The sequence below is a fragment of the Astatotilapia calliptera genome, chromosome 1, assembly GCF_900246225.1.
Source record: "Astatotilapia calliptera chromosome 1, fAstCal1.2, whole genome shotgun sequence".
Taxonomy (NCBI): domain Eukaryota; kingdom Metazoa; phylum Chordata; class Actinopteri; order Cichliformes; family Cichlidae; genus Astatotilapia; species Astatotilapia calliptera.
The window spans coordinates 17899450-17914905 of NC_039302.1; the positions used below are offsets into that span (position 1 = coordinate 17899450).

At 42.0% G+C, this 15456-nt stretch overlaps 1 protein-coding gene across 7 annotated transcripts in view; it reads left to right on the forward strand.

Annotated features, from left to right (window-relative positions):
- The window catches only part of sox6 (SRY-box transcription factor 6), a 129389-nt gene that overhangs the window by 36933 nt on the left and 77000 nt on the right, over positions 1 to 15456 (forward strand). For all 7 annotated transcript variants that reach the window (XM_026167286.1, XM_026167266.1, XM_026167257.1 and 4 more), the window contains 2 exons: positions 10873 to 11110; positions 14249 to 14459. In XM_026167286.1, coding sequence (XP_026023071.1) covers positions 10873 to 11110; positions 14249 to 14459 — 449 coding nt within the window. The remainder of the gene's footprint in view (positions 1 to 10872; positions 11111 to 14248; positions 14460 to 15456) is intronic.

Here is a 15456-nt window from a genome sequence, read left to right on the forward strand (position 1 = left end):
TGCCAAAGTAATAAGCAACACACAAGTCAGACAGAAAATAAATACAGTAATGCAAAATCAAGAACAAGTAATATGTAAGGCATTACTTTTTTGATATTGACCCAGACAAGGATTGTAAATATCTATATGGATGGTTTAATTCTCATTTTTCCTGCCACTCTTATTCTCCCTCTGTTTCACTCTTACTAGCGCCTCTACACTCCATGTCTGACATACTCTCCCTGAGAGCTAAACCTTTCAATTTAGATTTCAATTATCATGTTAGTTTTGTGATTAGACTTTAGTCCTCCAGGAATCAGACCTCTCTGCTCCTCTCTATTCCACTCTATTCCACTTCCCCTGCAATCACATCCCATCTGATGAATTGCGCATATAATTACGGAAGTTATTGAATATGCAGATCACTGCTGACTCTTGGTGTGCAGTTCATAATGCATCAACTCTAACTGTATCAAACAAGGGTCTCTGATAAAGACCCACTCTGATAATGAGAGAGGGCCAATGTACGCTATTAGTCAGAGACAACAGACCCCACAAAGGCTGAGACTCGATTAACAGAACAGAGACACGCTGCAATCTGTATGCCCGCTAAAACGGGCTCTGGGAGCAGCCGGCTCCACCATTGCACCAGTGCACAAGGTGTTTATGAATCAACCAAAATGAGGTATTTCCCCCATGTTACAGTATGTTGCTACCATGGTGTAGCATGCCGTCCAGTGATGCAATCCCTTAGAGGTTTTCAAGAGAGTGGAGCGAAGCACTTTACAGGCACACCCACAGACAGGGAATGTGGGAAATATTTAAACTTTTGATAGCTTTTAGAGAGCTCTCCTAAACCCTGGCTTGTAAGTGAAAAGAAAAGGGTCTTGTGCTATTTTTTTCCTTTCCTTTCCTTTCCTTTTCTTTTCTTTCTTTTTTTTTTTTTTTTTTTTGCATTATGCATTTTGCTGTCAAAATCCAGTAGATTTGCAACTCCTCAACAGGTCCAAAAAAGCCCTCATTTTTTCCACATAAAGCCAGTCTTTAGCTTAAGCTTTACACACAATTGAGAATACAGGGAAGGGGGAGAAACCAGGGCCTGTATTTTTAGCTTAGGGCTATAGTGATGTGGCTTCCATTTATAGCAGATATGCCTCATATGCCTGATGACGGGTGATTGCCTGACACCACAGAGCGAGAGTTTAAAGAGTGTACACTAGCTGCACAACACAATCTCCATTACATGCTAACAGAAAAAGGAGAAGCACAACCCATCATGCAGTATGCCCAGTGACACATTTTTATTAACACGGTGTTAAAAATAAGTAAATAAGATGTGTTAGTCAAATTTGGTCACATTTAGTCACATTTATGTATCTAGACTGACCAAAAGTTGTGTCGCTAATTGTCCCCAAAAAAACCCCAACCTTAAAATGTTCATAATTTTTCACATTATCATGTTCTTTATGCAAAAGATCCCCCCCCCTTTTTTTAAAAAATGAGATTGCACACTTGTTTCCTTTAATGCCAGTTCACCTTGGCTACATGCACCTGACACCACTTGTTGGTAAAGAGGAGTGAAGAGGCACATTTTACTCACTATATTTGGTTTACTCCAAAGAAGTGCGTGTTTGTAATTTTCCTTTTAAATATGTTCACAGCTATTTAACTGGGAATCTTTAAATTATCTTTAAAGAGAACTAAAACAAAAACATCACCTATCTGCCATGCTGAAAAATCTTCCCGTGACCCGAGTTCGTGGTGGCAAGCATGGATCTTCACTGCTATGGATGTCTGTGGTAATTAAGAGTAAGAGCAGGGTTTTAGTGCATGGCGCCGTGGTACTTTACCTAGCCCCATGTTATATTTTTAGGTTAATAGGATTGAACATGTTTACACCAACTGGTATATTAAGAAGTGGTCAAAAAAGGTGGCTTAACTATCTTAAAGGGGATTACATAGGCATTCAAATAGGATATCAGTAGGTGACTAATTGGCTGAGACACTAACAGCAGAAACAGAACTTTTGGACAATGCTTGTGTTCAGTGTGAAATGCCTTAGTTGTCTGTAAAATGAAAAGGGGAGAATGGTTTACAGAAGTGGCCAAGATTTGACTGCACTTTACTGCAAAGAGTGTGTTGCAAGTGCAACGACCTTTGTCAGGTTCCAGCTATTGTTTGCAGACTGGTTACACACTCTACAGGCTGTGAAAGACACATCTGCTACCTTTAGCTCAGCAGAAAGCAGGCAGTCAGTCAGGGCTGTGTGTATGCATGTGTGTGTGTGTGGATGGGGTCCTCCGCGTCCCCGCCGAGCAGCTGAGCTACGTCCTTATCCTCTTATCAAATATTTGTCTGTCCTTCACTCTTTATTTGCCTCCTGTTTGCTTTGTTTATTGAAATTTATCTCAGACAGATTGATAACATTTCCCGAAAGTTTGCAACATATTTTCTGTGTTTGCACTTTGTGTGTTTCTGTGTGCAAATTATACATATTTATCGTGTATTGTACTTGAGACTTTGTTCATGCCTATCTGACAATGACATGGGTATTTCCCCCCTCCTGTTATTTAAGTTTGTGAAGTCACAGTAGGAAGTTTGGTTTGATACAGCAGCACACTAAAACTGGATCAGCTTTAGAGAAAAGGCTTAACATAATACACGAACCCATATTTGTTTTATGTAGTTTTGACTGATTTCCTGACTGAGATCCAGAGGGTGATCATAAATGATTTTGGACAAAGGGCCTCTTTGTGTGAATGGGGGCCCAGTTGAAATGGAGGAGTAGTTTGAGATTACTAGATTATTTCCTACTAGCCCACTGAGTGAGGCGAGGCAAGCTGCAGCCCTGCACCGTGCTGTGCTGAGGCTGAGTATAATGAGTGTGGTGGCAGGGAACCACAACAGAGCCGGGGCACAGGCTGCCTGGGAACCAGAGGCCCATGGCCCACAGCCAAACAAACACACACACACACAAATCCTGCTGCACACTTGTGGCTTTTTAAGAAAGCAATTTAGTTAATGATTTCATTTTGGAACTCTGTCATGATGCATGTGTCTTCTGAGCAAGCCAGCAAAAGAATTAAGGAGAAGCTAATGCAGAGGAAAGAGTATTAGTAAACACAAGCTACCCCCCTTTACAACCGCAGAGAGAAATAACATACAACCAAGTGTAATGTGGCATTTTGCTGTGAACACAGCAAAAAAATCACATGGGTAATAGACTGTGGTAGGTGTAGTGCTCGTGGCTCCCGCATCGTTTTTGCATCGCTCTGGACAAATGCAAAGAAGAGCTGAAGCACAATGCGAGTGGTCAGACACATGGTTAGCAGCAGGCCCGTTTAAACATTTTGTGTTTCAGTCGGCATCTAATTCACTACAGCAAAATGTGCTGTATTTCCATGGAGTGGAAATACAGCACATTTTCCTGTTCAACCATGTCTGTCAGCTCTCTGATTTTATTAGGGCTGTGTTTCACATTCATTTACTCAGGTTTTCTCTGTGCCGCCCCATGAATGAAACCATTTTAGCATTGCTAAAACAGCAGCTTGTACATGTCTTCTGTGAACCAAATTTTTGGGCAATTACTCAGATCAGTGGCTGAGGTTTCTGCTTTTGCTCTTCAGATCTCATTTTTTCCTCCATCCTCTCTCCTTTTTTTCTGTATTAGCTGTCAATCACGTGTGGTAACTTTTAACCACCTCCAAACAGAGCTGGGTGCCAGCCATTCATTTAGCCCTTCACTTTTTCTTCACATCCAACCTGTCAGAATGACACACACTGTTGACCATGCTTTCTATTCAGCACTGGCAAATTAATTGGTTTCAGAGGTTTAAATCAGCAATCAATGTCAGTTTCCCAACATAATAAGCCTTAATCATAAATCTTTGAGGTGTGGCTTGCCTGACCCCTATTCATCATGGCTCAGCTAGATGGCCTCATCTGGGTGGAGCAAATGAACAACCCCTGTTTTGATTTTCCAATTGACATGTCACATGAAACATGGCTAGTCTCTGTCCTCCCTGGTTCTACCCCAGCCGTTTTTCTAACAGTCCTTTAAAAAACACACACACACACACACACACACACACACACACACACACACACACACACACACACACACACACACACACACACACACACACACACACACACACACACACACAAGGTCCCAAAGACAAAGAAGGAAGAGAAGCCCCTTTCCCTTGAGCAACAGTTCTCAATGAAAGCCATTAATTTATTCAGAAAGAGAAAAAGAATTGAGGGAAAGAAAGAAAAAAGCCAAAGAAGTACAAGTAGGTCTAACTGCAGATAATAAGCTGTTTTCCTCCCATCCCCTTGAATATGAATAGGACGGCTTAATTCCTACAGTGTTAAAGGTAATTTCCTTACTTATCCCACCGAGGATCACAAATCCAGTTAAAAGCAAGATTATTTTTCTTTCTGTAGAAAACAAAAAACTAGCTCATTTTTCGATCAGGACTTGTAATGTACAGGTATATATTAGGGAAGTTAAAGGAACAAGAATAGAAACTGAGAATGTGGGGTACTGTATGTTGACAATCCATATGCCAACCAACAGCAGTTGTAGCAAACCTGCTGCTGTTTCACTTTGGCACTTCACTTGCCAGTGATGTCCTCGTGATGGCGAGACCTGTTTCCTGCTGTGCAGCACTGCTTCCCCTCTAGTTTCATCAATCAGCCACAGTCACCAATTTTTTATTGGTTTTCCCGCTCCACGTAAAATTGCTCCATTATTAGCTGATGTCCACATTGTGGTATGGATGCTTTTGCTCAAGACTTCCTTTGTTCTTTCAAACTTCTCCTCCCTTTTGAGATTTCCAGGCTCCCTTTAGACTTATTTTTCTTCTCTTTGGCGAGTTGGGATACATCCCTTTACTTCTGTTTGGCACACTGCACAAGCTCTTCCACTCACTATTTTGGCAGCTATGAGAGATGTTACACTGGTTTTGTTGAAGTGCATTCTCTAGTGCACAGAAGAAGTTATCTTTATAAATAACAAAATGGACATGGGCTGAATAGTGCTTTGTTTAATGTCTTACAAAAAGAGGCCCACTCTATATTTCATCTGTCACTATTGCTTTTCTTTCCTTAAACAATGCTCAATTGTTTTCCATTTAAAAAAAAAATCAGGTTCTATGAACAGAAGAATTCTGTATTATTATGTTCCTGCCAAATTCCAATCTCTGTTTTCCTTCTCCTGTTCACAAAGGGCTCATAACTTACTGCGAACTATTAGGCAAGCCACAAAGCTTCACTGTTGCTCAGCAAATAAGGCCGTGTTCCTTGAGTTGTTGTGAAGTTTGCTAAGTGTAGCAGCAGCACCAGAAGGCTCTTTGGAAAAATCCATCAAAGTAGGTCCAGAAAAACAAGAAATGTGATTAGTAAAAAAATAAAATAAATAAAGAGCATCTTCTGGAGTGTGTATTTCCCTAAACAGTTGATTCATATTATTCTCTGCACCGCTCCTCTAGTGGATATATTTTGCTATGGTGTGAGTCCAGAGAAAAGGCCAGTGGTGATTTTTTTATTTTTTTTGGATGGCCATCCTTCAATTGTGAGGGCATACGCATGAGTGAACTTGTGTGTATCCTGGGGAACTGAGAGGCTGTTATGCCATCCAGCTCTGAGATTGTGTCCTGGGATCAGGAAAAGGGCCAATGGCACAGAGGACCAAAAGAGGAAGAGAAGAAGGAGGTGGTAAAGGAGGGATTCAGTGCGTGAGTGCTCATCGACCCTTCCTGAGTAGACAGACAGGGACACTTGAGCACTCTTACACCTGCATCTGCCTTTGCCTAGCGTGGGGGGCAAGGACACCAACCACGCCGTCATAGCAGCTGCACAAGTGTTTAAAGTGAGATACAAGACAGTTCCTCTTGCGGCATATTATTGCAAATAATTTACCCTGCAAAGTAATTATCAATGCTCTGCTCAATATGTAAAGTGCGCACTTCAGGTGGCTTGCTTAATTTGCTCTGGGTGGCTATCATTTGAGCGTGGATTTTTAGCTGCGGTAACTGTGGCAGTTTCTAATAGAGAAGGCATTAGGAGAGAAAGTGAAGTGAGGATGAAGTGGCGCCGTAATTGAGTTGACTTTTTGCAGGGGAAGGTCAACAATAATGGAGGAACAATTTAAACAATTCATTTAGACAAGTCTCCAGTCTCTGTACAGTAGGTTACCTAGTCGGGAAAAATCTCTATTTTCCCAACCATTTGCTTTGCTATATTTTAACACTCTTACCTGTAATTGCTCAGATGCCTGAGATGTAAGACAAAGATGTGTCATTGATTCAAACTGACTTGTAAAAAGCAGCTGTCTTTTAGGGATTGACTTTTTAAAAAAATTAATAAATAAAAAATCCACAGGAATTGCACAATAACGTGTGTACGCACATTCTGTGTATGCAGGGGTTTGCCCGCATGTCGATATGCAAGGCAAGTGTGTGAAAAGCAAGCGCACTGTGCACGGTATACAGCCCGTATTATGAGTTGATTATGTATCCAGGAACCTGGCTGCTGCACAGCATGGCACAATCACAATGGAGGGTGATAATTTAATTGTGCTAAACGGTGGAATCCGTGTCAATGCTCCTCCAGCTGGGAGCTGTCAGGTAGTAATATCTCATTATGGCAGGTGAAGAACCCAGAGGAACCCTACCATGACACCTGTTAGAACAGGAGGAACCCCTGAAGGGAAATACACAGATGATTTTCTCTCTCTCTCACTGGCCCTCCGCGGCTCCCACGCACACGTTCACACACACTAAGCTTCCACACTATTATCTACTATCTACCCAACTTCATTTAAGATATTGTATCCCTATGTTTTGATTTATTATTAGCTGTACATAATGTGTAGTGCACAGTTAATAGAGCGCAATATACTAACAGTGTGCTAGAGGGAAATAGTCATAGGCCTTTTGTTAATTGCATTATTGGAATATTAGAAAGTGAGAAAACTATTTGAATGAGCACATGTTGGGCAAATGTACACACTGATAGACCACAAAGGAACTTCTTTATCTGTAATTGTTTGCTGTTCCATTCCGTTTAAGATATCCTTCGCTTTTTTAATCATTTCTTAGTTTTTCTCTCCTCGTTCCACTGAAAACACACGTAAGAAGAGTCTAATCTCCTCCTCATCTCTGGGACTCATGATCAAAACTTGAGGGTGCAAGACATCAGCAGTGAGACAGACGAGTGTCCGGGTGGGGTGATCGGGGGTGACGGCGTGGAGTTACTTAGGCCATTGTCTATAAAAGGTAAACAGTGTGACAGAGTAGAGACAGAGGGCGAAAGTCAGTCAGACCCTTTTATGATGAATGAGGAAATGGGATATCTGAGGACACATGGCTCGCCAGTCACAAGACCACCAAGATGAGCAATGCACATCACTCCTCTAATACTTACCAATTATACAGAGGTTGTTTTGCACGATGATGAAACATTATCTTGGGGAACAATTCATGACTCAAAGCATTCCAGGTCATATGAGCCAGTGGCCGGAGAACTTAAGACCTAACCCTTCAAATGTGCGCAATATTGTCAGCTATATATAGACTGGGTATCTTTTCTATCTGACCCTCCCTCATCTCTGTCTTAAGTCGTCAAAGTGACTGGGGCTTTTGTCTTTAAGAAAGATGGCTGCGTATCTTACACTTGTTGTTATGATTTGGATTATCCCGCAGCCGGGTTAGGGTTAGGCTTTTCAAGTTCACCTCATTTTTATTGTTTTGTAAAAGCACATTTTGGTCATAATAAAGTGAAACAGGGCTGTTTTGCTCACGCACAAGAGGCAAAGGATGCATACAGTCTTATTTGAACTGAAAATATAATCAGATTCCACATGCTTTGGTGGTACCCTCATTCAGCTAAATTCTGCTCCCTCTTCTACACCTCATCAGATGTCTTTGTTGTTTCTGCGCTGATCTATTGCACGTGCACGCCTTTAGATCACAGCCCTCTGTGATCGCCTCTCCAAATATGAGGAATAAAATACTGTATGGTTGCCCTCAGATATTTTCAGAGAATTATTGCCACACTTCTCCCTTTCCCTTTTAATAATATGAGGTAGTATTGTATGGGGCTTGTCAGGGGTTGGGGGTGGGGCAGAAGGGTTTCTCTGCACTCTTTAGCTGCCTGAGCGCAGCCCTCCCAGCACTGCTAATAAATTATTAACTCCTGCTGACAAATACTGTTATGGAGCTGCAGATCTGTTGCATTCTTTAACAAGATTGCTGTAGACACATGTTACAGGAGGATGGAGTCTCCATTGCTCCCTCTTCTTCGTTTCTCTCTCTCTCTCTATCGCCTTCTCTCACTCACGCCTCAGCAGTTTGACTGATGGCTGGAGACCAAAGTAAAAGTGCCTGAGAGACTGAATATTTTAGTGGTAAAATAATACTACTTGATTTACTGTGTAATACAAAAGCAGTGCTTTGTTTCACTCTCACACTCCATTGAGGACGAGGTGCTTGTTGCGCTTCAGGCTCGAGCTTTTTGTGTGCATGAATAAAAAATATGTCAGAATATGCGTTCAGCCTACTCCCGCCCCACACACACACACAGATATGCGCACACACACACTTCATTTCCAATAGCCCAACTTCTACTCCCTCCACTTACCATTACATGCATGCGCTGAACTTTGCTCTGACTTCTGATTGACAGTGAACAGTGCGCAATTTTAAGCTCATTTTCTCTTTGATATAATTGAAGGAAACAATTTAATAACTGATTAAAATGAAGAGCTGAGTCGCACTAAAAGACACAGCCAGCAGCATTTCGAGGCACAGCGGCTAAAAAGTCAGAAGAAGAGACAGAAAAAGAAGCACACAAGCAGTCAGGCACGGGACCACACTCCTGCATTACTGTCTACCTGTCTTGGTGGGTTTGTTTGTACAGCTGCTGAGACACAAGAGATCAACTTAGGCTACTATTGTTTAGGCCTCAATTCACTGCCCAGGTTGACTGTGACTGTGTGCAAGAGAGTGAGTGAGTGAGTAAATAAGCAGCAAAGAGGATGGTAACAACTCTGTCACTGCAAATTTTTAAATAGTAAGTAGAGAATTGTCTGATTTTCTTTGGCATAAATTCCCGCCGCACCTCTCAGATCTTCTGAAGTTGGTGTTTAGGGTTTGTTTTTTAAAGGTAAAAAGAAAACTTTGCGACACACTCTTTAATTTCTTTAACTATTGCGCCTATTATCTATTTTTATGTTATTGGTTCATTTCGTATTGTCTTCTATTCTGAACTTTTCACAATCTTAAAATTTTGCTTTCTAAAACTTGTACAGCATGTTTGGATCCAGTCTATAGTATTCAGCTGTGTGTGTGTGTGTGTGTGTGTGTGTGTGTGTTTACATGGACAATACATTTTATTTGACACGCTTCCTTGAGAAGGACCAGGAACCATTACAGTCAAGACCTTGTTAGCAAAATCCTTTTTTTAATATGAAAATACCTTTGCCTATCTCTTGGTCCCCGGCTCTCAGCAGAAAGTGCAAGGACAACAGCCTGCCTCAACCTTGAGAGCTCCCACCCCCACATGTCAAGCTGAGGGTGAAACTAAAGTGCTGTCACACTGACCCCTGTGGATAGAGCAGGAGAACAGGGCAGATGTTGATCAGTGATGAAATGCAATGCAAGAAGTATCTTGAGCATTTTGCCGCATACAAACACATAGCTGTAACTTCCCACCCCCATTTAAATTTTTTTTTTTAAATTCTTCCTTCTCCCATGCAAACGCAGACCAACTCACACGCCATGACTGTGAGCATTTACAGCTTGGTTTTAATGATCGATATCCCAGAGTTGAGAAGAATAAACAGAACAACAGCTATGGGAAAGGTAGATTAGCAGCTAAATATGCTCCAGCTTCTTCTCTCCACTTTAGATCAGTAGGAAGGCCCTATTATCCTCTTTTTAATTTAAAACCAAACACATAATTAGATTTTCTGGCAGTGTTTAATTTCATTCTTTGTAGCGCACAGCATGAGTGCAGGCTCATTAATTGTGAGAAAACGCGGAATTGGTTGTATAAATTTTACACCGAAAAGAGTTGGGCTGTTTAAAAAAAGAAAAAAAAAGAGAGAAATTAGAATTAACATGAGTTTCCTTTGCACCTGATATGTCAAGTACACTCTTCACTGTAATATTCATGAAAGCATGTGACAGATTTGTGAATTTAGTCCTCCTGCGAGCTTTGGTTTTTAAGCCGCTTAAGTAGGATTTGATGGCCTGGGGGAACGCTGTCAATAAATGTTAATAATTTCCTCATTTGATGCACGGAAACAAAAGGAGACAAGGATGGCTTTTGTTCGTATCTGACTGGTTCAGAATGAAAGAAAACCAAATGAGGGAAATTACTAAATTATTACGATGTTTGGAGGACAAAACCAAATATGTTTGAAAAATAGAGAACATCATTTAGGTAGCGTATGAATAAAAGACAAAGAAAAAAGAGGGGGGAAAGCAATCTCGTACCAGGAGTTAACTCATTTGTTAGGTTTTTCACTTTTTATCTGGATTTAGTCCCTCTCTGGTTGACCTGCTGGCTGAGTAACTGTTGTGGGGTTTGGACCAGAACTCAAATAGGGATGATTCCAGCCACAGATCAAGTCATCCATCTGCATTAAACAAAGGATTAGGGACCCCATGGCCTGCCCCCAACTCAGCAGCCCAGAACAGCAACAGGTGACAGCCAGGTTAATCATTCATCTCATGCACCATCATCCCCTCAGGTGCACTACCTGTAATCCCAGTGGCAGCTACGAACCCCCCCCTCCAAACTTGATATTCATTCATGAAATTCTTCAACAACTATAAGTCATAATCTTTTTTTTTCCAACTATTTTGTTTCTTTGCTCCACAGCAGAGTCATGTCTTCCAAGCAAGCCACGTCTCCTTTTGCCTCTGTGGTTGATGGGGATGATGCCATGAGTCAGGAGCATTTGTCTTGGGAGAAAGAGGAGAGCGCAGAGGCCCATGGCACACCACAGCTGCCGCTGCACAGTCTGCTTCACGGAAAAGCCCCTGATGAAATGCAGCCGCTCAGCAGCGTACCATCAGAAAGCGATTGGGACAGCCTGGTGTCAGCCCAGCAGCGCATGGTGAGACATTCATACGCAGTTGCAAAACAAACCTCTAATAGAGCCCATGCTGGTTAACCAATAATGCCAAACATTTCAAAAGTCTCATACATTTTCACAAAGCATCTTTGTGCAGATGAAAAGAGTTTTAAATTCGCACAGATTTGAGCTGGTTTTTCACCTGCCACTGGGGACAGCAAATGTTTCACACAGAGCATCACACAGTATAAAAAGCATAATGACAGCAATAACAAAGATTTCAAGTACAAAATTTAAAAAAAAAAGTAAAATATGACAGCAAGCCATTTAGCAGGACAAATACCAATGTAGTCTGCTAAAGTTATACCGAACTGGTCGATCTCTAAACCTTTTTTATTATTCTGTAGTGACTCTGTGATACTTATGGAGTGAATGAAAAACAGTGTGAGCTACTGTGGGGCGTAGAAGACGAAGCTCTGTTTAAATAAAGCATAGTAATACAGGACAATTTCAAACCTATTAGTATGCACTTATGTCTTACTGTCCTCCCGGGGGTATTCACGATCCAAGCGGAGCAGCCACTCATTGTTCCTGGCTTGTATAAAGAAGCTTAGCTGATATTCTATCACCAGCTCCAGCCCCGTGGTTCTGTAATGCTCTGAATCCTCAGGGATTCTGGAGCCTTTCAGACAGGCAACTGTGCCAAACATTAAACCATGAACTATTATTAGGTTAAAGAGGGGATCTCTAACTCTTCTCTGAGCAATGTGAACGGCACATAAAATTACTTAATAGCAGATGGAGAGGAATGTAGCTTTATCTGCTTTCTTTGGTGTGCTTTGGATTTACGTTACTGCAAAAAAAAAATTGTGTGCTCAGTGCGTGTGTTGTTTCTCTTGTTTTGTGTAAGCTACATCTGCGGCAAGACCCCCAGATGCTGCGCATTTTAAGTGGAGCGCCGCTTTGATATGAGCAGAATGAGGAAGAGCATAGGCACTTGTGGGCTATAGACACAGGAGGCAGGTGGTTGTCTGTGACAGACGGGCCTGCGGTAAAGAGACCCAGAGGGCTTCTGAAGTAGCTCTGCAGTTTGCCACTGAGACCCTCAACACCTTAGCACAACACACACACACACACACACACACACACACACAGAGCCATAGGATTTCTCAGGTTCTTGTCATCTGTAGCACATTACAGTGTGTCAGCAACAGGATTTTAGTGAATTTTATGATGTACAGCTAAAAAAAAAAGCATATAGAAACACTTCACAAACATACATAACTAATATATAAAATAAATAAACTATGTGTCACACAAACTTAAATAAAATGTCAGAGACAAAACATTGAGTTATGTAACCTCTTAAGGATAAAAAAACTTAAATACAAGAAAGTTATTTTTTTTTTAAAGAAGAAATATGACGGCATCAATCACCATGTTTTCTTAAAGAAAGTATAAGACTGATCTTTCACTGATGTAAACAAGGCCAGCAGCCATTGAAGTAACAAAAAGAAAGAGTCTGCAGGTCTGAAAACTTTCGATATGACTTTGATTCAAGCACAACACATCATGAATAGTTAGATAGTAGCTATTTTAAATGTTAAAGGTTGAGTGTTTTATTACTTCTATATTATTCCCTCCTCTTGCCTTGATTTTGTCACAGTCCTAATTGGTATAATGTACAGTTAGGAGTGGATGTTTTTTATGCCCATGCCGTCTTCTACGCTTGGAAGGTATTTCAACTGAATAATAGGTTGAATAGTAAGTGGGAGTAAGAACTAAAAAGGAGAGTAAAAGGGAAAAAACAAGAAAAAAGGGTCAAATGCAAGAAGGTGGATGAAGAAAAGAAAAGGACATAAGGTGGAAGGAATTAGAGTGTTGCCTTTGCTGATTACCTGACTCTATTGCTGTGCCATGGCTCTGTGTGGGCTGTGCCCTGAACCCACGCCAGCTGATTAACCCAGCACTGCTCCACTCCCCTCAAGCACTCTCAACTGTCTCTGCCATGCTGCATAATGATCCAGCGCTGGGCTGGGAGGTGCAGAGTAGGCCGGTCAGTCGTGCCACCCTGGCACTTGGTACCAGACCACCCTACACTCCACTGAAACTCTGCCTCGAGCTCAACATGCCACACAGGGATGAGAACTCGGCACTGTCAACACTCCTGCCTGGTTTACTGCATTCCCGACTTTTTATTTGGGATTGTCAGCGACTCCAGACATGGTTGCATCATTTAACCATGCTGTAATACACTCTTATCACACTGGTGCTGATTAAAGCTCCCTGTTTTTTTGTTTTTTGTATGACAGGCTTGCAGTATATTTTGGATTCAGATCTTCTCTGTGCAGGCGAAAGTTTAAATCAGTAACTGTTCCCCTGTTAAAGGCTGCAACTCCTGGCTGCTTAGCTACCTTCTGCTTTCTCAGACTGCACAAACCATAATTAACACCACCTTCTGTCAGACGCAATCCTCAGCCATCGTCTGTGCGCTGCCTATACACTCCCATGTGCAGAGTATTCTCTTTTACTCTCTCTGTCTCTTCCCCTGAAGCCCTCCCCCATTCTTCTCCCCCATGCCTTTATGTCTCCGTTTGTGCACCGGGAACACTCAGCCAGTCAGCCAGAGACAGGACCCTTAGTTAAATACTAAACCATACACAGGTGGGACGAAAAAACAACAACAGCTTGAGACAGGACACAGATTTACGACGGCTCGAGGCACTCAGCTGAGAATAGTTCTCCACTAGAAAATGAACAAATTACACAGCAGTCACCCTAACACAAATGCACACTCAACAGCAATTTGAGAGATTACAGCTGGGCGGTTTCTCTGTGTAGTCTCCGCAGATGAAAAGTAAAGCCTGAGCACATTATGGATATACCCCCATGAAAGTGTACCTCATCATTTCATCTCAATTTTTCACTTGTCATATTTCATTTATCAGAGCAGCTATCACTGTTGAGACTGCAGAAGCTGCCGTGTTGAAAAGCCAGAGAAGAGCCATTTAATATGGCCAAAGCGCCCATGAGCTGCAAAAACCTAGCAATCACTGCATTTGAATGAAAAACTGTCAAAACACTGAATAGAGCCACTGACAGAACACAGAATCCCGCTCATCACTTAATACAAATCCCATCCCTTGTTGCCTCCCCTCCCGACTTCTGTTTGTCTTACAGGAATCTGACAGCAATAAAGTATGCTCCCTGTACTCTTTCCGGAACAATTCCACTTCCCCACACAAGCCTGAGGAGGGGGCCCGGGAGCGAAGTGACCTGCTGAGCGGATCAGCGTTTGGAACTCCAGAGCGCCGCAAAGGAAGCCTGGCAGACGTAGTGGACACTCTGAAGCAGAAGAAGCTAGAGGAGATGACAAAGACAGAGCAAGACGGTATGACTCCTCATGTGTGTGTGTGTGTGTCCGTGCAAGTGTGTGTGTGTGTGTGTGTATGTATGGGCACAGGAATACTTTACCTTCTTCCCCCTTAAGCGTCCTCGATCTTTCCACATTTTCCTGTTTCTTTAATAGTTTTTCACGCTTGCTGACTGTCTGCCTCTTTTCTCCTGTATCTCTCTCTGTCTCAAACACTCATGCGGGCACACTCAAAGCTGGGAATACTGACGTTACAGTATTTCCAGTTTGTTCTGAACTTCTTCCAACATGACAAAGACTGTGTGGCAGTGCACCTCAGCATAAGTGTGGTCTTCGTCCACGCCAAGGAAAACTCTTTGACTATAAAACTTATAGTGCTGACCTGATGCCAGGAACATTACCTCCTTTTTATTTTGCTACACAAGAACACTTCTCACCATGCACAGTTATTCATCAAAGGTTGCTAACCACAAACAACCCAAGCCCTTCTCAAGGATTTTACCTGTTTCGTGTGCATAATTAATTCATCTTATTCAGCGCACCGTGAACAGCTGAAAGATTTTTTTGTTGTTGCTGTTGTTGTTTTGTTTCCTAAAAGTAGAGATAGAGGGGGGAAAAAAAGAAATCCCTTTCTGCGATAAGACTGTTGGGTCTCTATCATATCTGCTACCATTTCACCCTGCTTGGCTCTCCCTCCTACAGCCTGCAGTCTATCAAGAGTATGGCGGAAAAACAAATATTTGAAAGAGCTGCTGAAACACATCCCCCTTCTTAATTAGGGCTGTAGTAATATAACTACATCCAATCAAATGTTAAACCCCCTTGGGAATGCATGTGTCTCATTTAGTGTCTGGGGAGCTCTTAGCTTAAGCACTTCATCAGACGAATAAATTAGACCTCTGTTAGCCTAAAAATAATTTGCCACTTCTTTTTTAAGTGTTCGTTCGGCGATCTTTGTATCAGAGCATCACAGGCCTCTCATCACTTAATCGTTTAGCCACATCCTGATATGAGA